Below are 19,663 nucleotides of genomic sequence, written 5' to 3' on the forward strand. Positions count from 1 at the left end.
TATAAAAGGAGTTATTAAGGAAAATGTCATTCCAACCCATTACTATAACTGGAATCCTTCATATTTCTGCAGTCATCTTTTGATGCCCAGATAATATTTGTATATGCAAGCATTTAAACAGGGCTATCGAGTATTGCAAGTATAAAGACAGACTAGGGATATTGGATAAATTGTTTTCTAAAATGTTCTAAAACTACTCTATCACAAGTACATCTTCATATGTACCTTCTCCCTGAGAAGACTGTGGAGGGACTAGAGTATTAAGACTCCAAGGTCTTAATATTATTCAAAAGGCATAGCACTAGAAATATTTCCTATATGATAAGAGAAAAGAAAAGAATCAGAGGTTAATTTATCTCATTGTTACCTTATAAGCAACTTCAGAATATTGGATATTGAACAGAATTCTGTGAACACTTTTTTCCTAGAGTAAATGTTGATTTTAAAGTATTTGGTATTAGTGTTCTGAGTTTTAAATACCCAATTAATTCTAGCTTCTTACTGGCATATTTAAATCCTATGAGAATCTACTTTTAACCCAAGGTGTATTTTTTCTTTGAACAAAATTACAGTTTCTCAGAAAAGCTTAACTTTTAAATAACTATCTCTCTAACTCATCTTTCTTTTTTATACTGCTGTGTACCAGTTTATTTCAGCTCCTGAAAGCAGGGGTAGGTGAGAGAGTGAATGGGGAAAGCAGAGGATGGTAACATTTCTAATATGAGTCCATGTTGCAGAGCTCACTTACCAAGGTTTAGCCTGTGTTGTGGTCACGCCAGAAGCATTTAGACTATTGCTGGGTTGAAGCTGGCATTATGGAGATGTCAATGTTAGATTAACAGGCACACTGAATCTCTGTGAATGTGTGTATGTCTGTATGTATATATGTGTGTGAGTGTTCATTTTTCAAGTCCTATCCCCCAGCTCAGGAGTTTGTAAACACTGTTGCATGGTGCTGCCTCGTGGGCCCCCAAATTGACCGAACTGATTGCTGATTCCCACTTCAGTCTTCTAATTCAAGTTTTTAATCACATTTTCTTCTTTGATCTCAAATCCTTTTCAATAGAGACATTTTCTTACCAGGCTTCTGCCAGTTTAGCAACATTTATTCCTCTTTTAGGCATGTCTTGAAAACAGCATAATAGGTTTGTTCTTTCCTTTCTCAATTTCTGTCTCTTAAAAGTGATTTCTGTCAAAGGCTTAGTGTTCTGAGTTGTTCCCTATGCTACCTAATCACTTTAGCCACTTAGCTTTGAAACTGCCTGGCGAAAAATAAAGTTGTACTGGCAGATGTAGGTCAATTCGTTTGAGTTCTCATTTTCCTTATTCCCTCATAACATGACCCAAGGATGATGAGAAAGTATAATATTTTTAGCTTTTCTCTGAAAAGCTTTATATTCTGGGTGAATTTAAGCCACCCTAATTTCTTTATTTTAAGAGAATCCTGCTCTTTATTTTAGATTAGGTTCTAGCTTTATGAAATAACCTTTTGTGTTGATATTTAGCAGGAGAGGAACACAAATCAGTCAATTTGATTTATTTAGCATATATCGTTACCTTCTGTCGTGTGTCAGGCATTGTGCACACCACTGAGGATAACGGTAATGACAGATATTTTCAGAGAGCTCATAACATAGTAAGGAAGATGGTTAAATTCACTCAAACCTTTGTTGGTCGGTGAATTAAATTGCTAAGTAAAGTAAATTATTTTAGGCCCCTGCAACAGACACTTAATGATCTTGTCGTTAATACGTTTCTGGTCTCAGGGTTAGAAGGTTTTCATTTCATTCATTTCTGTTGATTTTTCTTCTTCCATCGTATTTTTAATGTGATCTGGAGTAAGTCATGCAGTATATTTATAATGTCAGTAATATCTGCTTATGAAGCATTATGAGATCTTTGGGGAGAAAGTGCTGGCTCAACAGAAATGTTATCCTTTCAACAAACATGTACTGAATATCTATGATTGAAGCATTGTGTGTTAGGCTGCACGAGTGATACACAGATAAATGAGACAATTGTCTCGGTCTAGGAGCTGACAGTGCAATGTACAGAGAGGTGATAGGGTGTAGGGGGAAGTTTGTGAAGGAAAGGGTAATAATCAAGACATTTCTTTAGTGCTTTCATGTAAAAGCAAATGTATGTTTAAATGAGCATCTTATGGTAATTATATTCTCTCTTGTAACTCTTTTTCCATCTGTTCATATGAGTTGTAATTGGACATTTTCAGTAAGCTTCGTGGGCACTCTAGAGTCAAAAATTGTTAGTTTCTTATCAACCTAGTTAAATAGTTTTCTTTAGCTTTGCCCCTTTTTCACTTGTATTGCCAGAGTACTTAATCATCATTATTAAAGGACATCTTTTGAATATCAACTATATGTGTCAGGGTTTTCAACATTGAATAATAGACCACACAATTTCATGGTGAAGAAACGTCCTTAACAATCCTCTTCCACCAGTAGGGACTGTAAATATTATTTTGTTACCTAAATGTGTGGTGATGTAAAATTGAATATAAGCTCTCTATATTTTTAGTTCTCGTGATCATAATGTAATAGAAGCAATAAAAATATACATTTATGCTATTAATGCCAATACTGTATGGTATTAATTTAATGCTATGGTTTAGGTTATTTTCCTGAAACTAAATTGCTGCTCGCAGTGTGAATGTGATCTTGATAGCTATGATATGGTTTTTTTTCTGAGCTCAGCATGCTTATGGGGCCATTTGCTTTCAGATGACTCAGTTTTCCCAGCAGGCTTTTGCAACCCACTTGGAGAACTTGTATGGTGTGGTGTTAGGTCATGTGACCTTCATTTGGTGCGTTATTTACATATTAAACCTCCTTATGTACTATTTTCTTAGCCTGCGACAAATTAAGAACTAGCTGGCTCCAGCACAATGGTAAATGCTTCAATAAATCTTGGCACCAATATTGCATAACAATACTTTGTTATGAGATAGCGTTCAGTTTATCAGAGTCTACTTCTGGTAAAACTTTTAGATTATGGTGGAAATAAAATTGAAAATTAAAAAATATTACAGAGTATTCATGGACCACTAAAGATATACTCTTGAAGATTCCTTGGACCCCAGTTTGAGAAATATTACAAAATGTATGATATATGCAGACACATAGACACTATATATATGTGGCATAAACAAATTAATCACGCAGGCATTACATGGATACAGATTACTACAGTGTTAAATATAATGACCAAATCAACTATTGAATAATTTACTTTTATTTTGGAGGTACAGTCTAAGCACTCAGTACAACTATGTAAAATTAAATTCTTTTTTTCTGTTTTTGAGTGCTTATCTTCCTTTTTTGGTAAAAATTAGGAAAAATAAGATTTTGTTGTATGATACTGATAAGCACAGATTAAGAATAAAATAAGGCATTTAGATTATTTATCTAAAGGACAATACCAGTTATTCATTTTATTAAAAGGCAACAGAATTATAACGGGTTCAGGATCAAAATAGTAATGATTATCATTAGTCATCTTCTTTATTGGGTAAGGCAGGTAAGGGAAGAGTTTGTGGTTTTGTAAGCATCCTCTCTCTGCAGAGGTATCAGACTCTACCATATATACCACGGGAGGCTTTCCACACCAACAGGCACTGCAGCTCTCCCTGTCTGTATCTAAGGGAAATAAGGCCCACTTTCCCACTGAGCCCAGTCTGAGCTTCTCAAGGTGTCTTTACTAGCTCACAAGATAGACCACAGCTACTTTAAAAATAAGCCAATTATTTTTAGGGGGGAAGTATACTAAAAAAGAGTACAAATAAAGCAGAGAAACATACATAGGGGTCTGTTCCCAGTCAGTTCTGTTCGGTGCATAAATACTGGAGAAACGTGCTATGTTAGCACCATTTGTTACTATGTTTGTCACCCGAATCTTGGTCATTAGTTGTTAGAAAGGAACAAATGAAACTACGGAAGTGAAGACTTAACCTAGATTTTCTAGTGCAAAGCATGTAAATCTAAAATTTTAATTTCTTCATCTGGCTGTCTCTGGGAAAAGAATCACTTTATGTTATTCCTGGTTTAAATCCTTAAAGACCTTACCACTGCTTATAGAACCTTCATGAATTTTCTCCTCATAATCTTATTATATCCCTTCATTGCACTTCACATTCCAGTGATGTTGACCTATTTTAGTTCGTTCTCTACCAGACTGTGACTTCTACGAGAAAAGTTCCCAGAACTTCATACCATACGTAGCATGCAATAGACCTTCAGTAAAATAATAATCTAATTGAACTCTAATTGGATGAATCTGGGCAAAGCACTTAGTCAGTGAGAGATCTTTTCGACCTTTAGTGTATTCTGGAGCAGAACAGTGAAGATTAGAGATAAGAAACGTTAGAAGACCAGAAAATCCAGATTTTGCACGAACTCTGAATAGTTGAGTTTGATTCAATGTGCATTTATTGAGTAACCAGCATTTCCTGCTACTTAAGAAGTTTGGTAACTTGTATGGTTATCAAAGAGACATTGTTGATTATGTATAGAACAATGAGGGATTTGAGGAATATAAAAAATATTTCAACTGTTAGGCTGAAGTTTTGTTTTTTTGTTTTTTAATTTGGACTTTAGAGATAATTGGTAAAGACAAGAGCATGAGTATTTCAAGTTTTCTTTTGAGAACTGAGTCATAGATGTTGCATTTCAAGCCAAGTAAAGGTTTGATTATTTTACACTTCATGGCTTTTTAAAATTCTAGTTGCTATAACAACTTTGATATTTCTTTATTATTTTTAGCACTTCAGTTGCCATAACAATAAGATACCTTAAAAAATAGCAATTTTCTTTTATAAGGGAAAAATCTCTTTCAATTAAAAAGAATTTGAATCAACATTTCTTTCCTATAATGTGAACCCATTATTTAAAATGTAATTGTGCTATTCTGTTTTTGTATAATTTTGACAGAGCTTTGCAGGAGATGTTTTAAGGTTCAACTTAAAGGAAGGTGGCTATATTGAACCCTCTCTGTGACATACTATTAATATTTGATGGGTTTTCATTGATATAAAAATATTATTAATTTAATTTCCAGATTTGTTTCATGAAGTAAAAGAAGAACATGATTAATGGATAGCTCTTACATGGAAGATGTAAGAAAGCTTGGAACTTCCTTTTCTCTTGTGTTATTTTTAAGTGTATTTATCATGTCTGTTGCCATACTCCATTACCACTTCACTTATCCAGAAATAACTGACAATGAAGGCCTGAGCTATGGCATTTTATTCATAGAATAGTACTTGTGTGTTTACTCTTTGAGAAAAATTCTTGTAAGCTTAATTTCTGATATTTAAGCTTTAGAAAATTAAGGAAAGCAAATTAGAAGAGGAAGGAGGAGTACTGCTATATTTGCTATGCAAATAGAGTCAGAAAATATGGGAGCTCCGTTCTTTTCTAGGTGCCTGGTTACTTGTGGAAATTAAACAAGTCTGTCTAGTTCTCTCTATATATAAAACCTGTGTATCTATACCTGTATATACATGTAAATGTAATCTAGTAGCTACAAAGGTATGATTGTATCATAAGACTGTGTTCTCATTGATGCTAATAGTGATGATCCCAGCCTACCAGGCAAAATTTAATTATGTTCAGAATTCTCAGTTTAAGAAGGCAGAGGAGTGGATGATACATCCTATAAAGATTTAAATGTAAAATTTCATAGAATGAAGCAGAATTTTAAAAATTTAAGAGAAATCCTCATTATCTGAGAATTACAGCATCCGTGAAATTGAGGTTTTTACAGACTAAACCTTAGTAATTTTTACATTACTGTGTTGCTGATCATATAAATTTCCTAAGATGCATGGTCAGGCGCATATATCGTGTTTAAGAATATACTTTTTAAAAGGAGTTTGGGGGGAGATGGCAATGCAGTAGAAAAGTGGAAGAGTTGTTATTAACTTCCTAATCTCAACAGGTTACTTGTGGGTGTAGTTTCTGAAGGAGAAATGATTAAACAAAAAGTCTATTGATAATGAAGAATATGCTTACCTTTACTATATGAGCTTTGAATGAACAACTATGTGCTTTTTATGGTTCATCTTTAATTTCTGGTTTTCATAACCAACTTTCAAAGGTAGGATTTACGTCCATTTTACAGATGGAAGCTGAGACACGTGGGAAGAATGATAAACCCACAGCATTACAGTTAATAAGAGCTGCAGACAGTGTGCCTCCCCCCCCAAATCTGGCTTATGCTAGAGCCTGTGCTCTTTTCTTCAAGTCATAGTCTTATCCTGTCTTCAAATGTAATAAATATTTGTTAAAAGTAATAGCCTAACTTGGGGAAAATGTAAAGAAAGAGCATACTGTGCATGGTTTTATTTATTGCTCTGCATACTATTTGACCTATTAATTTGATTTTAATTATATATATTATTTGAGGGTTTCCCCCACTAAGAATTAAACATATATGTAAATTAGTATTTTCTTTCTCTGTTTTCCGTTGCGACTGATTAAAGATAATGAAATTTCTCAAAAGGTTTGCTTTCTTGGCCAGTTGTCTTAGATCCCAGCTAGCTAGGGCAGTCTCAGAGTGTTGTATAACTGGCATTTAATAAGAAGTCTTTTCTCATCCAGTGTCTCACTTTCATCTGGGCTGTTGTATCTGTGAGTACAAACACTGAACCATGAGTCAGGTATACTGATGGAGAGAGTGTGAAAGTAGACACAGGATAGATATACTTCTTCTGTTCCTTGGGTTCTGTTCTTTTAGAGATTACAGTAACTCTCATTGTTGATGGGACATTGCTCTGGAGGATTCTGGTATTTTTCTTTTTTAACATCAATATATATGATTTCCTGGCAACACCTTAAAATTTGCTCAAGTAGTTCAGGGCTCTAATTTGGTGGTTTTACATAATTTGGAGCACCTTAAAACACGCAAGTGCAGTCATAGCTTTATCATTTTTTGTGGCCAGATTTTACATATAATTGAAATGCACAGATCTTAAATGTCACATTTTGATGAGTTTTGATATACATGCATTCATGTTACCCACGGATATCGAAATACACAATGTTTCCATCATCCCTAAAAGTTTCCTAGTACCTCTTTCTGGTTAAGACACGCACACACACATGCACATCCACACCCCACATGAGGGAACTATGTTCTGATTTCTTTTATCAAAAATTCGTTTCACCTATTCCAGAATCATATGGACATACCGCAATTTGTTTATCTGTTTCCCTGGTGATGGATACATGGGTTGTTTTCAGTTTTTGGCTGTTAAAAGTAAAGCTGCTATGTACATTTTTATAGAAGTTTTTTATGGATACATGTTTTCATTTTGATTGGTTGGAACTGGTGAGTAGATTTGTTTAATGTTATAAGAAACTCCCATTTCAAAGTTTTAAAAGTTGGGCCATTTTCAAGGACATGGAGAAAAAGGAACCCTCTTGCACTGTTGGTGGGAAAGCAAACTGGCGCAGTCACTGTGGAAAACAGTATGGAGTTTCCTCAAGAAGTTAAAAGTAGAACTACCTTATCTTCCAGCAATAGCATTACTGGGTATTTACCCAAAGAATGCAAACACACTAATTCAAAGGAATACATGCACTCCTAGGTTTATAGCAGCATTGTTTATAATAACCAAACTATGGAAGCAGCCCCATTGTCTATTGATCAATCAATGGATAAAGAAGAGATGATGTATATTTTTTACACACATATATATATATATATACATATATATTCAGCGATAAAAAAGAATGAAATCTCGCCATTTGCAGCAACATGAATGAAGCTAGAGAGTATAATGCAAAGCGAAACAAGTCAGTCAGAGAAAGACAAATACCATGTGATTTCACTTATGTGTGGAATTTAGGAAACAAGCAAAGGCAAAAAGAGACAAACTAAGAAACAGACTCTTAATTATAGAGAACAAACTGATGGTTACCAGAAGGGAAGGAGGTGGGGGGATGGGTGAAATAGTTGATGGGGATTAAGGAGTGCACTTGTCATGAGCACCAGGTGATGTATGGAATTGTTGAATCACTATATTGTACACCTGAAACTAATAGAACAGTGAAAAAAATAATATAAAAAAAAAGTTGGGCCATTTTACATTACCACTAGCCGTTTGTAAGAGTTTGAATTGTTGTGCATTCTTTTTTTTTAATAATTTTTATTTTGTTATATTAGTCACCATACAGTACATCCCCAGTTTTTGATGCAATGTTCCATGATTCATTATTTGCATATAACACCCAGTGCACCATGCAATATGTGCCCTCCTTAATACCCATCACCGGCCTAACCCAATTCCCCACCTCCCTCCCCTCTGAAGCCCTCAGTTTGTTTCCCAGCATCCATAGTCTCTCCTGGTTCATTCCCCCTTCTGTTTACCCCCCCTTCATTCTTACCTTCCTTCTCCTACCGATCTTCCTGCTATTTCTTAAATTCCATAAATGAGTGAAACCATATGATAATTGTCTTTCTCTGCTTGACTTATTTCATTTAGCATAATCTCCTCCAGTCCCGTCCATGTTGCTGCAAATGTTGTGAGTTGTTGTGCATTCTTACCAATATTTAGTATTAGCAGTGTTTTAATTTTAGCTATTCTTGTGGGCATATAGTTATATCCCATTGTTATTTTACTTTGCCTTTTCTTGATGACCACTGATGCTGAGCACTTTTTCATTTTCTTGATGGCCATTTATATATCTTCTTTTGTGAAGTACCTATGACAGCGTTTCCCCGTTTTTAATTGGGGTCTTTGTATTTTTACTAAGAAATTATATGAGTCAGTTATTAACTTTAGATAGAAATTTTTTGCTAGGGGGCGCCTGGGTGGCACAGCGGTTAAGCGCCTGCCTTCGGCTCAGGGCGTGATCCTGGCGTTCTGGGATCGAGCCCCACATCAGGCTCCTCCGCTATGAGCCTGCTTCTTCCTCTCCCACTCCGCCTGCTTGTGTTCCCTCTCTCGCTGGCTGTCTCTATCTCTGTCAAATAAATAAATAAAATCTTTAAAAAAAAAAAAGAAATTTTTTGCTAGATAATATGTTTTGCTAAATTTTCTCCTAGACTTACTGATTTTAATATTTTTTGAAAAGCAGAATTTTTATTTTAAGTATAATTTATTACATTTTACTTTTATAGTTATTGCTTTCTATATCTTAAGAACTCTTTGTCTACTTACATGTCATGAAGATATTCTCCTTCTAGTATGCTTTCTTCTAGAAGCTGTGTATTTATAATTTAAATTTTTATGTTTAGATCTGTGATTATCTCAAGTATATTTTTGTGTATAGTATGAGGATGGGGTCTAAGTTAATTTTTCCCCAGATATCCAAAGTTTTCTAGTAACATTTACTGAAAAGATTTTCTTTTCCTCTTGACTTGTTTTAGTCTTTTAAAATTCAGTTGGTAAGTGTGGGTTTATTTTTGGACTCTATTCTTTATAGTGATTTGCTTATCCTTATGCCAGTCTTGATTACTGTGGCTTTATAGTAAGTCCTGAAATCAGATTGTGCCAGTCCTCCAGCTTTTAAAAAATCCTTTCCCCAGATTGTTTCAGCTACCCCAGCCCCTTTTTTGTTTTATGTAAATTTTAGAATCAACTATTTAGTTCTACAAATAGCAATAAATCCATAGATTAATTTGAGAAAAACTAACATTCTTAACAGTATTGAGTCTTCTAACCCGTAAAGGTAGTATATCTCTCCATTTACTTATGACCTTTTAATTTTGTAGGTTTCAGGGTAGAGGTCTTTTACACATCTTTTGTTAAATTTATTGGTATTTTCTGCTTCTTGAAGCTACTGTAAATGGTTTATTGCTTTAAAATTTCATTTACTATAGTTTGTTGCAAGTATATAGAAATTCAGTGATTTTTGTGTTTTCACTTTGTATTTGGACAAAATTTACTCGTTAGTTCTAATGGTCTTTGGGGTAGATTTTTAAACTATTTCTTATGTATGCAGCCATGTCTTCCTATTCTTGTATGGCTTAGCTATTTCTTTTCTTGCCTGTTACACTGGCTGGGACCTCCAGGACAAAGTGCATGGAAGTGGTAAGAGCAGACATCATTGTCTTGTTTTCATCTTAAAAAGAAAGCGTTTACTCTTTCACCGTTAAATATCGTGCTAGCTATAGGTCTTCCCATGGAGTGTCTTTATCAGGTTGAGGAAGTTTTCTTCTATTGTGCCACTCACTTAGTATTTGTTAAATATTTATAATTGTTAATAACTTGTCATAACGAAATAAAGTTAATAATATAAACTTGTTTTCTGTCCTTGAGAGTTTACTAAATTAGTGGATTGTAATATGTGCTACTTCAGATGGTTTATTTTTTTAGCATTTAGACCAAGTTGCTTTGATACTACAATTAAAATGTATTGATACTGCATTTTGTAGCATTTGTCATTCTTAAAATAAGTCAATAATCATTATCTCTTGCTAGATAGGATTTTTCAAAGCACTAGTCAAATATTCATATTGAATTTGGTTTAGGTAGAGGTATAAATGAATGATATTGCCCTTAATTTGAATATATTAGGAGGCTAATTGCTCTCCCTCTGCAATTACGTTATGTACTTTATAAATTGCTTGTGAAGCTTGTAGTCATTCAAGGGGGATTGCAAAGAACTTTGTGTATTCTGAGCTTCGCAGAAACTGGTTATTAGTGGGTTTTTTGTCTTCTTATAGACTCTTCAAGCTATTTTTATGTGCTTTATATTAAAGTTATATTAAACACTTGTTTAGCTCCAATTTTATGCCCAACAGTGTAGAGTAGGCACTTAAGATATAATGAGGAATAAGACAGGTATTGCTCGCCTCATGGGGCTTGCAATCTAGTTAGGAAGACAGAATTGAATGAACCAGATCATTATAAACTATGGTAAGTATGGAATCTGGTCTAATCCGGGAATTCAAGGAAGGTATCTGTGAGAAGGTGATATCTGAACAAAATCTGAAGGTTGCATCTGAATTAACTAAAAAAAGTGTGATGGCATAGTAAGCAGCAGGTACAAATGTCCTAAGGCAGTAGAGAACATAGCAAATATATGTGGGACAGGGAATGGGTAGAATGGGGGGGTTAGTTAATCTTAAACAATATAGAAAAGAAATAAGAATTGGTTGGATATGTGGAGAACAGATTGTATAGTACCTGTTAGGACTTTATCCTAAGGGCAGTGTGAACACTGAAGTATTTTAAGAGGGAGTGATATCATCTGGCTTGCATTTTGGAAAGAATATTCTGTCTATGCATAATGGATTGAAGAGAGGCCAGAGGCACTCAGGGAGGCCACACTGGAAGCCACTGCATGAGCCCACACACAAGATAATGCAGCTGGCTTAGGGCAGTGGCAGTGGAGATAGAGAAAAGTTAACAGATGGGAGGAGTAGTTGAAGAAATAGATACATTCTGAATGTATGTACTTTTTGGTACCTTTAAAAATGTTAAAAAAAACCCTTTTATTGTATATTTGTTTACTTTTTACAGTATTATATTGGTTGTGTAGTTCTCCTTGTAATCATTACCTACTATTTATCTTATTTGCCATTGATGCTGATGTCCCTCTGTTACTTTGCTGTTTAGGTCCTATTAAGTAGTTACCTGAAATGCTTAGATGTTTAATGATGAAATATTGATATATATAAAAGACTATATAAAACATGCTTAAGGTATAAATAAGAAATCTAACACCTGGGGTGTGTCATCTCACAAAGCTATAGTTTTAGCTGTTAGAAGTAATTCTGAAGTATCCTAAATAATGATTCCTCTTAGATATTTCCCAACTAGCATTCATCAGTTGAAAGGAGAAGAGGTCGTTGATAATGATTGCAATAAGAATGGCAATAATAAAACACCTAATGACCCCTAACATGAAGAGAATTATGCCTAATTTAAAAACGAAGAATGCTTTATGTAATGAGCTATGTCAATATATGATATTAATGCCTTTTTGTTATTAGAGCTTCACATTATAAATTAGTTCCTATTATAATCATGTCAGAAAAAAGGATGGAAAGGGAAAAAAGTGAGGGAACAAGTCAATCTCTAAAAAAGAGAAAATTATCTTGTTAGAACCATTGAAGTTTTTTTGGAAGCTGGTAGAAGGAAAGCAGGAAGCCTAGTGCATCAAAGGCTGTACTTGAACTCCCTCATATTGTCATGTACTTTTGGAAACATGTACAATTGCGGATTATTTAGAGTATTCGTAGACTCACATCCCTGTCAGTGATAGTTTTTGGAATTAAATGTATCAAACTAAAGCAATTTAGTATTTGAGTTTCCCTGTGAGACTTTTTGTCATTTCCCTGATTTTGGAAATATGACGTTCAAAGCTATTTTAAAAATACATAAAGTCTAGGGGTGCCTTGGTGACTTAGTTGGTTAAGCATCTGCCTTTGGCTCAGATGATGATACCGGGGTCCTGGGATTGAGCCCCTGTTTCTACCTCTCCCTCTGTCCCTCTCCCTCCCCCCACTCATGCTCTTTCTCTCAAATAAATAAAAATCTTTAGAAAAGAAAAAGAATAGATCTTTTAAAAAATATATGTAAAGTCCATCCTTGTAAATGGTTTATTTAGATTTTGGTGATGTAGGTAACTTAATAATTGATAGTGTTTTATTTTTCGATGGTTTTGTAGTAAAGCTTAGTATTTAAGTCTTTTTAATATTGGGTATGGGATCTGTCTGCATTCATGAATATTTATCAAATGTAATTTTTATTTTGAATATTTATTATTATTGTAAAAGAATGTTACTTAAATCCAGTCCTGTTTGATTTTAATGCTTTTAGGTATCCCTAAAAGTCAAAATACTTCCCCGTAAAATAGGACCTTTCTAGCCTTTTGTATTACATTTAAATATTTACTTTCAAACCTCAACATGGTACTCATTCTACGATTGTTATTCTAACTTGTTTTATAAATTATTCTGGTAATGAGAAATGTGCTTGCATTCTATATTTCACCTAAGCCCCTGAAGATTTTTAACGATAATATGGCCTTCCTGTAAGGCAGTTCAACATGGAGTAAAAAATAGTGTTTTCTATTCTTTAAAAATCATTTTAAGAAACAAAATCGATGAACATAAGGGAAGGGAAGAAAAGATAAAATGAAATCAGAGAGGGAGACAAACCATAAGAGACTCTTAACTATAGGAAACAAACTGAGGGTTGCTGGAGGGGAGGTGGGTGAGGGGAGGGGGTAACTGGGTGACGGGCATTAAATAGGGCACTTGATGTAATGAGCACTGTGTGTTACATGCAACTGATGAATCACTAAATTCTACCCCTGAAAATAATAATACACTATATGTTAACTAACTTGAATTTAAATGAAATCTAAAAAAGAAAAAAAAAAAGAAAGCTAAAATAATTCTTCTCAGACATTTCCTTAGTGGCAGCCATCAGTGGAAAGAAAGGGAGGGAGAGAGGGGTTCATCAATACGGTGTTAGGAATGACAGTTTTGACCTATTTCAGTACTAGTTTCATGACTCTAGTAGGCAAGTTATACTTACCTTTTCTAGTACCCACCTTCTTCCTTTGGAAAATGATGATGGGTATCTACTCCATAAAGATTTAAGGTTTTTATAGAGAGAAAATATATAAAGCACATAGCATAATGCTTGGCACACAGAATGTGCTCAACAGATGTTAGTTATCTTCTGTTTTCATCTTAATTTTCCTTATTTAATTCTGAAATAATTTGTAAATTAGTTCTAAGTCACTTTAAAGAAAAGTGCTGACCCCATAAGAAATATGCCTAAAATAGAGAATGTTTGTCTATATTAAGTCAAAATAAATGGAAATGTTTTTCACCTCCCTCAGGTAAAGGAGCTTAATTTGTTTTCTTCTAACCTGGGTATGAGTAGCTCAATCACCATATGACAGAATTCTTTGACTCTGAGTGTTTTCATATTAGAATAAAAAGTGGAGTAAGTGGTCATTCTACTTATTTCTAACACCTACTTTTCAGAATTCACATTTGACCTTAAATATTTCCCCAAATAGAATTTATCATAGAGGTGTTAGTTCCAGTGCTTTGTTTATACAGTTAAAACATCAAATTCAGCAATTTATTGTGGGTGTGGCGGGGATTGGAGGGATTATTAAATGACTTAACTTCTATTAATCAAAATATAACTATATTTTAGAGAGTAAAAATAGTAGCTATATCACTTGAGTTCACAAAGACTTAGCTGATTTTTAATAATTAATATGTTTTTTCTGCCAGTGAGCGTTAGATTTCTGCTGACTTTTTAGTGTCATAGTACCTCGTGGTAGTTTCTCTACAGGGTTTAAAGGTGTATCCCAGTGCTTTTTGGTTTTTTGTTTTTTTCTGTCCCGTCCATAGGAAATAATCTTTACAAATGCTATCAGGAGACTACCTCTGGAGATTCACACATGCCATTAATATGTTATAAGGATCGGTCAGTTGCATTGTCTTCTCTTGTCAATCTTGATCCGAGCTTGCCGAGTAAGTCTATAAGCCTGCATGTGCCTGGCAACTGTTACCTAGTGACAGTTTCAGCTGCAGTAGCCATTGGCTGTGCTGTTGATTGGGGCAGGAGGACCGAGTCACCTTTCTGATGGTGAGTTCTTCTGCATCAGCTCAGGATGAGGAGGAGGAGCAGGGCTCCGGCTCAGGTGGAGGCACTGATACTGAGAGATTGTGAAGAATACACCGACAGCATCCTGGTAACTGCATCACAGTAAATCGGACTTCTGAATCAAGCAGCCCAGCCTAGCAGCTGATAAGAGTGAATGTAGGTGAGAAGCATTGCCTTATTCCTGTAAGAAGAGAGAACTATTTTGTGATAAGTGAGACTAGGAATGTACAAGGAGGAATATCCTGTGGCTATTATAAGAGAAGAAAGACTTCCCTGAACGACTTGGTGGTGCACGAGAAAATAACTTTCAGAAGAATGCTTTCTATTAAGCTGCTGCTTTGTTCCCGAAGGAAATGTTTTTATTTCTAATGCATGTTATTTCTTCAAGAGGTATGACAACAAAGACTAAGAAACTCTCTGAAATACCTGTACTTTAAAAAAGATTTTTGACAAATGTTCACCTGATATCGGAGTGACCTTGGAAGCCTTTTGGATGGATTCTGTCCTGCAAGCCTTTCAGTATTTCAAACTCTAGGATTTAAACTCATCTTGATGCGTTAGAGGTATTTTAAAATAAGACCATCTTATAACCTACCTAATGGCCCCTGTGTTAATTGAACACTTGCTCAAAATAGAATACAGAAATAGAAGAGGCATTTTTTAAACATATGGCTGCTATATAACTGCAAATATAACAAACAAGGTAATTTTCCACTTTTAGAAGATGTAGTTGAAATAATGATCTAATGTGTTAATCCTCTGATGAAAATAGAAGAGAGAGAGAAATATAGACTACGAAGCCTACTAGAAATACCTAAGTAATAAATAATGGCAGCATTTCTGGTCAAATAAGCTCAGACTATATAGGAAAGTTTCTGTTGTCTAAATTTCATATATATTTACATATATATGTGAGATATAGGCGTGGTTGCGAAGGAGAGAAATAACTTTGAGCTGTGTATTTTATGATCATGCTCCACTATAAGGAAGGTGGCATATCAGATACTGAAAGTTACTTTCAGTTATTGATGCTGGAATTAATAACAGTTATTTATTTTCCCTTTGAAAAGGAAAAAGTATAAATTGTTGGTGGTAGCACTAGTAATTGTAATGGACTAAAGCTGTTTTCATCTGAATGCTTAAAAAATTGCATGCAGACTTAAAACTTTGAAGTTTATCATCTTTTGCTAGGTGTTAACCCATTGTATATTATCTTCTCTACTGGAAGTAGGTTTTGTTTCCCATGAGAGTTATAGGGCAATCTGGAGTTTTTTACCTCTGTTCTGCTCCTTTGTGCCCAAGTAGAGCTGAGTCTTTTAGAATTAACCTTGTGTGTGTGTTTGTGGGGGGAAGTTAGCTTTTTTTGAGAAAGGAGAGAGAAATAGATTATAAAGTCGATCCACTAGCATTCAAACCCTGAACTAGCCCAAAGACACTCTTTGCTGCAATGAAGTTTTTCTTAGATTTGCAACTAGATCTTAGATCTTAATTATTTAAATTGTAAAATATGAATCCACTTCTCATGATAGATGAAGCAGGAAGCCTGAGACAATTTAAGACTTTTTCTTTTTCTCATTTGTTCTAGTTGATCCCTAACAAACTACTTCTCTGAGGAGACCAAACAGCCCACAAAGGCTTTTCTTCCCTTGGCAATTGATTTTTTTTTTCTTTTCACAGATTTAATTTTTCATAGTGCAAGGTAATAGGAAATCCATTTTCTCTAGAAGTGCCTGTGTCTTCAGAAAGTTGTTTGAGAGCACCAGAGGAAGCTAATCAGTGACCTTTTTTCACCTCCTTTCTAGCTTACCTCCCTTTCTCCCCCCCCCCCCCCCCAAATTGAGATGTGTCACTGCTGCACTGAGCTGGTGAAGAGGCTTGAGTACTCTCTGGGAGGCTCAGCTGTGACAGAAGCACTGCCACTGTCTCCCGAAGCTGATCCCCAGGCACTAATGTGCAGAGCTTAACACATGCTGGACAGGGCACCTGCTTGCTGGAGCCAAGACTGCACATTCCTTTAATTCCAAGCCATGAATGAGTCCAGGTGGACTGAATGGAGCATCTTGAACATGAGCAGTGGCATCGTGAATGTGTCTGAACGTCACTCCTGCCCACTTGGATTTGGCTACTACAGTGCAGTGGATGTGTGCATCTTTGAGACCGTTGTTATTGTCTTGCTGACATTTCTAATCATTGCCGGGAATTTAACGGTCATCTTTGTCTTTCACTGTGCTCCACTCCTGCACCATTATACTACCAGCTACTTTATTCAGACGATGGCATATGCTGATCTTTTCGTTGGAGTTAGCTGCTTGGTTCCTACTCTCTCACTTCTTCACTACTCCACAGGTATCCATGAGTCATTGACTTGCCAGGTTTTTGGATATATCATCTCCGTTCTAAAGAGTGTTTCTATGGCATGTCTTGCTTGCATCAGTGTGGATCGCTATCTTGCGATAACCAAGCCTCTTTCCTACAATCAACTGGTCACCCCTTGTCGCCTGAGAATTTGCATTATTTTAATCTGGATCTACTCTTGCCTGATTTTCTTGCCTTCCTTTTTCGGCTGGGGGAAACCAGGGTACCACGGTGACATTTTTGAATGGTGTGCCACCTCTTGGCTCACCAGTGCCTATTTTACTGGCTTTATTGTTTGTTTACTTTATGCTCCTGCCGCCTTTGTTGTCTGCTTCACTTACTTCCACATTTTCAAAATTTGCCGGCAGCACACCAAAGAGATAAATGACCGGAGGGCCCGATTTCCTAGCCACGAGGTGGATGCCTCTGGAGAGACTGGACACAGCCCCGACCGTCGCTACGCCATGGTTTTGTTTCGGATAACCAGTGTGTTTTACATGCTGTGGCTCCCTTACATAATTTACTTTCTTCTAGAAAGCTCCCGGGTCTTGGACAATCCAGCACTGTCCTTCCTAACAACCTGGCTTGCTATAAGTAATAGTTTTTGTAACTGTGTAATTTATAGCCTTTCCAACAGTGTTTTCCGGCTAGGCCTCCGAAGACTGTCCGAGACAATGTGCACATCTTGTATGTGTGTGAAGGATCAGGAAGCACGAGACCCCAAACCTAGGAAACGGGCTAATTCCTGCTCCATTTGAAGAGAACTATATAGGAATCAAATGTAATCTGATAGGGGTTTTGGATTGTATTCTTGATTCTTCTGGAAATTTGCCACTAAAGAAATATTTACTTGAATAGTCGACTATGAGATGAAGGGACTAGAGGTTTCTTTTTTTTTTTTTTTTCCTCTTTTCCCATGGTCGTGGGGGGTTACTAGAGAAAAGAATGTATAGAGGGTAATCTCATGAGATAATTATAGTGTGTGAATATAACTGTACAGTAATAACAAAATTAAGCACTGAGGATGATAAAAGTATTGAAAAAAGTATCTCAGATCTTCCACAGGACATGAATAAAGTCCCTCGGCGTCTCTGTCTTTTCTGAGCTCTCTCCTCTGTCTTTGCCTCTCATTCTGTCTGTCTCTGTCTCTCTCACTCTCTTTGTGTTTGTGGAAATTACTTACATAAATTGCCCTTTATAGGAAAATGCTACATATTATATATGTGGCAAAGTACAGTTTTTTGCCTCAAAGTATACTTTTAAACATGCTGATCTGCAATCCATAAGTGGTTTCTCCATGAAGGATGCCTAGTAAGCACTGTCTTTTATTACCTATCACATAACCCTTTTGCTTGTGTTTTTATAATATCCACAGCATAAAATTTCTGCTACAGACAAAACAAAAAACAAAAAACACAGTATTTTTGTTTCTTCTGGGTGAAATTATGCTTAGCCCCCCCCAACTCCTTGCTAACAGCCTGCTGTTTTTGTTTCTCTCCATTTTTCTTGATCTGCGTCCTTCGGTACCTTAATCCAAAAGTGTCTTAGTTAATGCAAGAATCTACTATATAAAGCAATCATAATGTTAAATAATCTATTCTTTCCAACAAAGTAATCTATAGCTTGTTTGAGATATTGTGTTAAATATTTTTAATAGCTTTTGTAAACATGTTTATCTGGTTCCTTTTCATTTAGTTCATGTGCCCAAAGTGGTATCTTTTTTTGCTATAATAAAGCTTTGTTTTTCTTTAAGAAGAGCCACAAATAATTCTAATGCAGATGCAGAGTATTCACCCAGAAGTGAGGTATTGATTGCCCTTCAGACCACACTCCGTGTGCCCCCCTTTTCTTTTCCTCCTTAAGAGTAAATATTAACCTTTTTGTATTAGGTCTACAAAGCTTAATGTTGCGTCCACCAATCATTTGTGTGATATGCATTTGCATATACTATATTTTTTACAACAAAGAAAATGTAAATTATATTATGTGATCTGTGCCTAATGTTTTCTTAGCACAATATATAGATCAATGTTGCTTAAGTCATCAACATTGGAAAAAATATACAAAAACTTCTTTGAAGAGAAAAATACTTTTGTGTAGTTGTTATTTAGATATTTATATTAGACCAAGCTGCATTCTTAGTACTGCTGAGAATACGATATACTTAATAATCAAATACAGGTAAGAGCTGTCAGTATTTTCTTTTGTAATGATCTGTTTTCATACGCAAAGATAAATTAACTTATTTTTTAGTGTGCTACATGGAATTGTATAATAAATTGTCAGGGGTTTAGATGTAGCAAAATGGCATTTGGGGAATTAACGAAGCAGGTGTGAGTGGTAAAACATCTAAATCTTACTTTTTTACTATAAGTTTCCTGCCTGACAGATATTTTAAAGTTTATATCAGACTACTGAGTATTTTTCTTCTCAGCATTTTGATTTCTTTGTTTTATGAAATGCATTTAATGAAATGTGCCTATGACTTCAAATTGAAAGCCAACTGTGTTTGCACACTAGTGGTTTGACTTCAGAGGTCCTTTAATAGAAAATGTCATCATTTTATTGAGGTTGTTCTGAACCCATGTATATTTTTAAACATGTAAGAAAGGTTTAAAATAAAGAATAAAATAGTATTCTATATATCAAAATCAGACTTTGTTTCAGTTTAATAAATACCCAGAAACAAGAGTTTGCTTGTTTGGG

At 35.2% G+C, this 19,663-nt stretch overlaps 2 protein-coding genes across 4 annotated transcripts in view; both read left to right on the top strand.

The window, feature by feature from the left end:
- RABGAP1L (RAB GTPase activating protein 1 like) overlaps positions 1-19,663 on the top strand; it is a 713,371-nt gene that overhangs the window by 243,971 nt on the left and 449,737 nt on the right. The window lies entirely within an intron of this gene.
- On the top strand, positions 16,630-19,579 carry GPR52 (G protein-coupled receptor 52). The gene has a single exon (XM_008696581.2). It carries the CDS (start codon positions 16,630-16,632, stop codon positions 17,713-17,715), a length of 1,086 nt encoding a protein of 361 aa, XP_008694803.1. The 3' UTR covers positions 17,716-19,579.

Source organism: Ursus maritimus, unplaced genomic scaffold (assembly GCF_017311325.1).
Source record: "Ursus maritimus isolate PB19 unplaced genomic scaffold, ASM1731132v1 scaffold_2, whole genome shotgun sequence".
NCBI classification, from domain to species: Eukaryota; Metazoa; Chordata; class Mammalia; order Carnivora; family Ursidae; genus Ursus; species Ursus maritimus.